The sequence below is a fragment of the Styela clava genome, chromosome 7 (genome assembly GCF_964204865.1).
Source record: "Styela clava chromosome 7, kaStyClav1.hap1.2, whole genome shotgun sequence".
Lineage (NCBI taxonomy): Eukaryota > Metazoa > Chordata > Ascidiacea > Stolidobranchia > Styelidae > Styela > Styela clava.
The window spans coordinates 10,539,888-10,550,385 of NC_135256.1; the positions used below are offsets into that span (position 1 = coordinate 10,539,888).

General features: G+C 35.3%; 1 protein-coding gene across 2 annotated transcripts in view; it reads right to left on the minus strand.

Moving 5' to 3' along the window:
* Window positions 1-10,260, minus strand: part of LOC120328173 (ephrin type-B receptor 3-like) — a 71,632-nt gene extending 61,372 nt beyond the window's left edge. For both annotated transcript variants that reach the window (XM_039394595.2, XM_039394594.2), the window contains exons 1-2: window positions 9,929-10,260; window positions 8,079-8,134 (exon numbers count right to left, since the gene is read on the minus strand). In XM_039394595.2, coding sequence (XP_039250529.2) covers window positions 8,079-8,134; window positions 9,929-10,016 — 144 coding nt within the window. In that variant the 5' untranslated portion in view covers window positions 10,017-10,260. The remainder of the gene's footprint in view (window positions 1-8,078; window positions 8,135-9,928) is intronic.
* Window positions 10,261-10,498: the final 238 nt, after the last annotated feature.

The window sequence follows — 10,498 nt, forward strand, 5'->3', positions numbered from 1 at the left end:
CAATAATACCTTCTTAGCATAGAAGTGTAAGACACAACTGCGCAAAATGTATCCAGGCTCCAGGTAAATAGCAATTCAACTGTGGATAAGGCTGATAAACGATATGGTTGTGTTAACGAAAAATTCCAATAATCACACCCGCAAATCATGTGAACTGAATTAAATTGTACTTCAAGTTTTATTAGAATAATTGTACAAAAGCCAAAGAAATCTGGACTATACTTCTGAATTTAATGATGATTTCGTTTCGAGTTTAGCGGTATTGCTAAATCTGCGGTTTTTACAATTCTTGGGTTTGAAGTTATTGCGAGTAGAATCAGGCTATCGGTTGGTAAGAGCAATTTATATGTCTGTTTGTCACAGTTTTCAATATTGTGTTATTACTTTGTTCTCGAGATATCATTTGAGTGGGCGAATCACACATACAATGTAAATATGCTCAACACACAACAAATGTATGTAAATCTTGTCCGAACACGACGCTTTTGTCACACACATTTACGAGAATCAAAAGGGTGGTTTGGCAAAGCATCTCATTTCCTATATAACATATTGGAATCGGCTAATTTAGAAGGAGAGTGCTTCAATATCATGCCTCACTTCACCCAAGGTAAATATTAGACAAAATTTCATTCATTTGTACGTATTATAAAATATATTACAAATATTGTTTGTTCGGTCATGCACATATCCTAAATTTTGCAACGTCATTGCGTTATTTTTCGTATCTTTCTGTTTTTACTGGCCCTGATTGGCCTACAATAAATTAAGCTAAAATTACGCTAGACCTCATCTAAAACGGTCCGTTTTTCGTCTTCACTCAACATACAAAAAGAGCAAATATCAAAATGCCTGGAATGCCACAGTTGTGTTCTGGCAGTAAAAATATATATGCGCGACAAGCAATTCACAAGCTGTTTCAACATAAGTTTTATGATGTTTTTGAGTTGTCATCATACCTGGGAGAAAGTCTGCAATTCCGAAAATGGTCGGTTCGCGATCAAAAGTGTATGTCAAAACAAAAAATTGTCCATTGAAGAAACGCGACGTATGTATAGTGTACGTATCATAGGAGGAATATGGATTTACATTGTCAAAAAGTCTTCGTCAAATACCGGCCAACGCACTCCCAAAAGGGCCGGAGCGCCATTCCACTAAGGAAATAGATACGCCTAACACTCCAATGATGTAATGCAAGAATGGCAAAATTTCAATTCAAGTTTAGACCGTGTTTAGCTTTTGTAGTAGTCATGTTGTACGCTTCTGTCGCGCAGCGATCCAGATGCTAATATTTCCTCACGATTTTTTAAGTATTCCGTTTTGTCGTTTATGGCGTTATGGAATGAACCTTTTCCCATATACTTCCAGCTAGGAGGAACATAAGACCTTTCACCATTTTGATTTTTGTTCCCAATCTCACAAAACTATATTAAAAGTCGGCACGTAAAATACATTTTTTCATCAAATAGTCGTAAATGTAGGAACGAGGTTCCTGTAACCAAGTCGCTACATTTCGTAATACAAACGGATGGATTCCATTTTGTTTTGGATATTATATCATCTATGTGTCGAGAACGATCTGCCCATTTATACGGTGTGAATAGAAAATGAGTGCGGACTATATTTGGACGAACAAGTTTTCAATTAAATAACAATCGTTTCATTTTATGGCGTAACAATACTCAATTCAACAATGCCGTAAAACACTGACGTCATTACGCATTCTTAGTGGTTTGGGGCGACTCCCTTGTATAACAGGAACGAATCCTATGGGATGGAATAGAACATTTAATGAGAGGCAATGCAGCAATTGGAATAGTTAGGAATATGAACATACACAATCGTTTATATTTTCTTCCAATTTATAATATATTCTTTCACGACGTTTTTTTACGTATTTCACCTAAAACAAGGCTTTGTATAAGCGCCACTGATATGTCATCAGATAATTTTGGGAAAGACAGGAATCTTTCAAGTTTGGCATTGCATACCCAATTTATTACAACCTGAGTGAGAAGTTAGTCATGGGATTTGAACTGGATAACTTGCCCGAGAGTGTCTCTAATAACTACCACAAATTCACATACAACATGAAAATGAACCTCTTTCAAAATTGCGTGTCATAAGTCATACAAATCTGAACAGAAATCACACTTAGGTCCTAGTTGACAGATACTACTGTATACAATCTACCGGTGTGAATGTGTAAATCAAAGAAGTATATTTCGAATCACATCAGTTTTCTCCATTGGTAGAGGCGGACAAGTGTTTAAAATTTGCTTTCAAGTATTTTTACCTGAGTTTTGCTCGGAAACAAAACCCTAGAAAAAAATTCACTCGGGCGAACTACGACTGATAATTCCACGGAGATTAATAACTGCAGGCACGGGATGGCGGAAAACGTATGTCAGATTAACGTCTCTTTCGTTTCGCTTTTCACGCAAATGCGACGTAAATTTCATGTAGACCGCCCAAATTGACAAACCTTGAAAGAGTCCGACCTTCCTCTTTGACGCGGTAAATTGAAAACGTTAGGAAATGACCTTTTTTCGATGTCAATTGTCTTACTTTCCAGTCACGCCAACGTGCAAACACTAGTGTAATCTTATACGCAAAAACGAAAAGAATGTCGGTTACTACCCTTGCGATAGGTAGATAAAGTTTGGGAATCACAATTGTGAATATCGATTAAAAGAAAGATTTTTCCGATTAGAATGAAGTCAAATTTCCTAAATTTGAAATGATTCAGTTCAAAACGATAGCGAAATGCATAAATTTACATAACTGTCTATGTAACAGCCCAATCCCTTCGACGGAATCGACCGTTCAAACCACGATTGAGACCATGGCATATATATACTCCTACTATTACCGGTATTCTCACTTAACATGCGCAATTCTTGAGCAAAAGGTTGCCTAAATTGAAGGCAAAAGATAAGGGTGAAATTTCTATCAAAACCAGCAAAATTTGGGGTAATGGAACGCGCCCGAATGTCATAAATATTTGGGAAAAAATTAAGAATAATATAGCCGCGTTATCGGTTGAGTAATGGATAACAAAACCGATTGTTTGTCTCACCGATAACAATTTCGAATTAAAGAAACGATGCACTTTCATTAAAAACATGAAGACACAATCTCAGCACTTGCGTGTCAATGTGTAACCGCTGTGATAAATGATATATTATCCCATTCGACACGACGTCGTAAAAGACAATAAAATAATATAATAAATACATTTCACAAATCATTTCTCGATTTGACATATAAAAGCAATTAGCGTTTGTTATTTTAAGACTGTGAAGAAGAACCATAAAAAGTGACTAGCTTTTTACATTAAATTGAATGAGATTATATACACTGAAGAGGTGGACGAGATAGAGTCTCATATGATATTAAGACCTTCGTTGTGTAGTCAAGTATGTTTCCGTAAGTCTGGGCCACAGATAACATGTTTCTCAGCGGAGTACTCTATCATCGGATCACATTTTGCCGCAGTGGTATATTTACCTAAAATCTCATGCCTGAGAAAGAGATGGAGAGACTGATGCGAATGATAGTTCAGATAATTGGTCAAGTATATGCGAAATTCCTGATGCTGTTGCCATATAAGGTTAAAGCACTATTGAACTTTACGACTTTTATTTGAGGCATGCAACGTTCGGTAAATACAAATAGTCGTAAAACAAAAATGACATACGTGCATTATGTGCATTCTTTTCTTCAATATTGATGCTTTTATATTGATTGAAGGCCAACCATTACCGGAAATACGGTGCGACAACTTGTTTACTCGTGTGATCGTTTTTATTTTTATTACTGAAGTCAAATCGATCTAACGTGTACAACGAAATATGATGAAACATGAGCAATATTTAAACCAGATATATGATAATGGCAAAGAAATACATTATGCATTTAAAGGTCGTTCAGAATAAGAATTGAACAGTCGCCATTTGAATATCAAGTTGGAAATCCAATTCGAAATTAATGATATGATGGCAGAGGTCGGTCTTGCGTAACTTCAGCGGCGCTACTCTTTAAAAGTCTAAATGATCCATAAGACGTACTTGATCAAATTCGCTTCCTAGTTTTAAAGTCATTGTATATCCCCACGTTCAGCTTGCTAGTATTAAATTCTAACTTTGAAAGCACCGTCATCTCATTTTTGTGATTATATATATACACAAGGTATGATGGAAAGTTAACAAAACTTGTGTAATTCTATTGCACAGTAGTGTGAACTCTTGACACTAATCATACATTTCGCTACTTCTCTTTTTAGAGAGTAGACTCTCTGACTGAACAGGACCGAATACAAATTAATATCAGCCATTTATCTGTAATATGTTTTGCATAAACGATAATTTAGAGTTCGTAAAGGTTTTGCACAAACTTTTATTGCTGGGTTAAAACTTAACCCCAATCTAGCGTGATCCTTGCGAGAACCTGTACCGATCTGTAAAGCCCATACCAAGTTATAATTCTAGATACATTTTGGTGTAATATTCTAGATTTTTTTTTTTTTACTAAGATTTCTAAATTTTGGAATAATTACTTTGAGAATTAAGGTGTTATAAATACGATGTTATCACGAAACGAAGAATTTAGTTATTCAGTAACACAATTTACAACATTCGAAACCCAAATATTGTTTCACAAGGATTTTATCATAGCATATCAACACGTTCGTTTCGATCGACTCGACTTTGTGTACAGTTTACTCACAAACAGGGCAATATTTAGCTTAGGCAATTAACTGAGTGAAGTGGTCTTTTTGTAAATTTGGTACAGTTCTGCCGCATAGTTCAAGGCATTGTCAATATCAAATATAGCCAAGTCATCAGGTAGACGGGTGACTACGCCAAGCAATATAATTGTATCTATCATCAAGACATTTCGTTTGTTGATATTTCTACATGCCAAAAAAATCTTCATATATACTGCTATTACATCAAGTTTAATGTGAATTACTCTCAGTTATTAATTACGAACGGTTAGTGTGGTAATGATTGAGCGCGCCCTACCCACCTGGAGGTAATCGACCGTTACAAACATCTAAACGTTTTAAATGCCAATTTGATAATTGCACACGCACACAATGGCGTGTACAATTTTGAGGGTTTTCAAATGGGAGCTCTTAGACTTAAAATGTCGTTGTCTATCCATAAGGTGGCGTTGAAATCAGGATGCCGCTAACATCGTGAGTACCGGCGATAACCCATGTAAACTTGCCTAGAACAAGTGCGCGAACATGCTTACTTGAATTTATTAATCTACGTAATTCATGAAACTGGTTATACGGAACAAATTCGAGAAATTGTGTTAAAAATGTCCAATCTACTAAAAAACATGTCGATTTCTGTTTAACTTTGAAAATTGATAATCCTGTAGACTCATCACTAACGTGGTTGGGGTTTTAGCATTATTGGCTTTCCGCTATTGTGAATGAGTTAGAATAAAAGGATTGCCATTTCGTAGAAATCGGTTTTGCGGTTTAAGTGAACAAAAGAGAAAATCTAAAACAGGTCGTTGAGCAATTTTAGTTTCACAAAAGCTTCGTTAGCGCTCGTTCACTCATACAAAAATGAAAAAAATGAATGGTGATTGGTGATCCAGTGCATGCTGATGAATTCGTTTTATCATAAGTCATATACAATAGGATCAAATTCCTAGAGAGCTTTCTTAAGCGCTTTCGGTTTTAATTATATTGGGGTCACGATTAGAAACATTTATTCCAAACCCAATGTTCACTCTGGGGCCGGGGCAATACATTGGCAGGTAGGTATATGTTGAACAGTCTATCAAAAACGCGATCTCCTGCGTATCAGTATAATATACAATGATTTTCTGTGGCCTTGGCCGAGGCAAAATCGCTATCAAAAACGTGAAAGGACGTTCCATTACCTAATATTCGTGTTCAAAAGTACTTGATCAAAAATATTCAAAATTTATATTCCCATATTTGATACACGCCTCACACATATTAATAATTGAATATATTTTAATAGAAATATATAACTGGTTTGAATGGGGAAAATTGTATTATGCCATTGAATGACTCTGGTTAGTGGTTAATAATTAAACCGAGTGCTCAAACCGCATCGACGTTGGGAAAATTGCCTGACCCAATGTTCCTAACTCCACATGGTGTAGCAAAGCAAATAAAACTGAGTACAACATATGTTAGTGGTAACGTTAGCAACATATTACAAAAGGATTACGACACATTTCAGTGTAACCTGAACGAAAACACACTATTTTCTATTACATCATTGATAGCAAGGGCAATTACGGTCAGTACAGTGAGGAATATTAGTGTGCTAAATATGGGGAATGCTGTGGATCGACTTTAGTCTCATTAAATACGTTTATATGGCAACCTAAAGGATAGGCGGAATAATAACTTCACTCTGTCGTTCAAATTTACGCGTGACAGAATTGTTTTTAGGACGTATGGGTGTATTGAATTTTTTCATGCCTGGCTTTTAGTAACTACTATTCTGTTGTTGGACAATAAATGTCTACTACAACCCATAAAAAATTAATAACAAAAGTGGCGATTATATTCGGCGTCGCTATCTACAATTTCCTCAAAACGGTGTGGCATATTCAATTTCAAACAGTTCACCTGCTGAGCTTTGAAGCTCGAAATAGTGGTTAAGTGATAATAGCTAAGCCTGTTATCTGGGTCTACAAACAGGCGCTCGTCGTGTACAAACAATGACCACATTCCATCTTAGTAAAAACGACAGATCTAGGTGTTAGTTTGATACCACTGATCGTCCAATAATCTACAGGGTAAACAAGGATGTGATGTCCCGACTTAGTGTTGAATTTCATTAGTATGTATGAAGAACTTTAAAAAAAATCGAGAAATTGACTCGAATTTTATGTAAATGCAAGTCACTTATGAGGAGGACCCGTCAAAAACTCACCGTAGGCCTAATCCACACACAACTTACAAATGTAAGGGACTAGAATCCTGCAACTGAAAAGAGACATAGCAATCTAGCAAATTTGTGGAGCATTGATAAAAAAAAAACGGTCAAATATTTTAATTTGTTTGTGTCAATCGCCAGTACAACATTATCACAAATCCATATCATCTAATAACATATTGCTTCTTACGAATCTCTCATATCATACGGTCAATTTGCGATTTGTTGAATGAGTGAACAATCTCGTATCTACAACTAAGAGATCTGGTTCACATCCAAAACAACATTTGAATAAAATTATTAGTCATGAAAGACAGAGAATGAGATGAATGAATGTAGAATGTTCGAATCACAAAATGAGAACAAGTAATTGAGCCCCAGATCGGTTCTTTGCGATAAGCACTATGACCGACAGGCATATTTCAAATGGCTTTCAACTTAGTTGATATAAATAAAGAAAGTCTTGCAGAAAATGTCTACAAAAATCAAAGTTTATACGTTATACCTCTATTATTTTTAATCTATATATTGTAAGAGGGAAATTTTTGGCGATTTACCAAAATGTAATCACTTTGGCACCAGCAACAAATAGATTAGTTATATAAGTGAAAAATTAAAACGTTACATCGTGCGAAACGCCCGAGGTTCAAAGTAATAAGGTCAAGCAAAATTAAGGTAAGTTTTGCCGTGTTTTCTTTGCTTAAGCTACTCATTGAAAACGTCCATCGGCTCAGCAACTAACTTCTATTTGTGTTCGGTTTTATATTAATCTGTTTAATCTGAATCATAGGCAGGCGACAACGAACTGTGTTTTGTAGCGTGCAATTTGAAGCATGGTTACCATGGTAATACTTTGTTATTCTTTTTAAAAACTAATTTGAAGCAGTGTGGGACAGACAGTCAAGCCGAGTCACCCAGTCAATGACTGGAGCCTCTCCAACACTGGTTTAAAGTACAAGCGAATCATGACCTACACACAAATCAATCGATTTTTGGTTTTTCTGTCTTAATACTATTATGCTATTAATATTTGTACCACATGTTACACAACTTTCAAATTCTCTCCAAAGCTAAATTATACAGTCATTCCTCACTTGGTCCATGTTTTTAAAGGTAAAACATTCTCGAAGTACTTACCCCAACTGAAGTCCATCTCAAATCGCTTGTTTTTTGCTTTGTTGAATATAATTCACCTAAATAAAATAGATTGCAAATGATCAGTTAGTTCTATGTTAAACCAAATAAATTGACTCAAATGATGAATCGTACATGTTTGATATTCTTTCAAAGTTCAATGAAATTTGGTTTTAGAAGAGGCCGACAATCATACCTCAAACTCGATTTCAACTTTTAGACATAACTGTGGTTATGGTATTCAATACCTATCAGAAGTTGTGTTTCTGGGGTTCAGTCTCGAAGTGTGTTTTAAAAATTACGTGGTTTATAAATGTTCTATATCTTTGCTTTGTAAAATATTTCTATTTCGTACAGTTTGAATGAGTTAGATTTTTATTAAAATCACAATGTATGGACAAATTATATAAAAAATTCGATATATGAATAAAAATTTTACCTGGCAAATCGCAAATAATAAATAACGAAGTAAAATAATAGTAATTATAGTAATTATATGAATTGTTCATAAAACCCTATTTCCCATCTATTTGAATACATCGAATTTTAGTTGAGATTCTTTTTTGTATCCGTGCTCAGAATAAATCAATTCCTCAACAATACATCGAAAACACGATGGTTGTTTATTGAGAAACTGAAAGTGCTGTTGGTTGTGGTAATTGGCTCAGATGATCGGAACTTAAAAACACAAATGGTGACAAGGTGTAACGTCGATTCCTTTAATATTTCAAAATTTAACTTGGCGGGTTCGATGGTTAAAATTCATGTCACTTCGTTGAAGTAGTAAGTCAATGTCGCGGTCCAGAAATTTGAAGACATCAAAAAGTTCAACGTCAATTTTATCATTTAAACAACTCCTTTCAAGATACGAGGGTCAATTTCACGCTATTACCTGCAAGTGAACGTGATTTATGACAGGTACCACCGGGTTTAAATATTCAACAATGATTACCAGGTTTTATATAACCCGAAATAGCGGTAACAGTATTTACAAGAATGATAGTTCCACGAAGCGTCAATTGCAAACTGCGATTAAGCTTTTAATCCTTACCAATATCCAGAATGGTATGGAATTTTATATACATTCGGAATAGAAAGGAAACGGTGGTTTTATTAAATATATATATGGAGAACCATGAACTCTAGTTGGTTATTACTTATTGCTAACTAAATGAGCAAACAATTGCGACACATGGCAGCCATTAATAAATTTTGATATTTAATATTTGCACCCTGCTACGTTCGAGTGAAGTCAACAAGCTTTGTAAATTTTGCATCTCAATCTTCCACTTGTTGATATAAACAGGGTCAAAGATGATAAAATAAAAGAATTACAAAATTCAGCTGTTGTCAAGGTAAATTACATTCAAACTCAACTAAAATAGATCAGTTCTTTATTGCAGATGAATAAAAATATATTTCAATAAAATGTCGAATAATTTTCGAACAATAGATATTAACAAGGGTAAGTCTAGCGTCATTTTATTTTCCCATGGTGGCGACATTTTCCAAACAAAAGTTTACAAAGAATTTCAAACGACAATGTGTAATACAACCAAGTGTGGTCAATAACGAAAGTAATTTGACCCGGAAAAGGCTTTGTGATTGTCCGTTTCACCGTTATAATGTCTCATCACGTAATTCTATTTTATCTGTAGTAACATAACACAAATTTCTCAAATTAAATGCTGGAAAATCGTCAGTCGCACATAGGCGAAAAAGTATTGCGACACGGCGGGAAACAATAGCGTTAAGTTCGGGCAATAAACGAAAAAATGCCGCAACACATAGATCGAAAAATACATGTGATGAATAGTACGAAATCGGGCATGAAATTAATGTTAATTACTCACGTATATCACAGTGTGAAATTGGGATGATAGTTGAAAAGCAAACGGCAGTTAGAATGACTGTCCTGAGGTAAATCGGTGACGGGGCCATGTTCTTGTCTGCCAAAGTCCTTTATCGCAATATGCAGTTCAAATAAATAAGTGGAGTAAAATCCTTCCTTTGGAGCTTTCGTTCTATCCACTATCCGTATTGCGCAATGATTGCAGTATTGTATATTCCCGGGATAAGGATGTCCTGATGCGAGTATTTCGTAATACTCCCAAACACAAGCAGCTTATGACATAGCAACTAAACTGAGTAAGCGTATGGGTAATACTGAATATTTCTGAAAATATAATCACAATCTAGAATTCATACCATGCAACGGCTCACTTATTGTCGCCCTGCTCTCTGACTCTGTGAAGCCGACGAACTGATTTACCGTAGCCGAATAAAGTATTTATTAAAGTACTAATCTTGTCTTGAATCAGAATGATCAAGGATACAGTTTTATGGGATATTAGAAAGAATGAATTGCTTCTAACAAACGCCTTCGACTGGTGACACGCGCCTGCCGCCAAACACGCGAACCT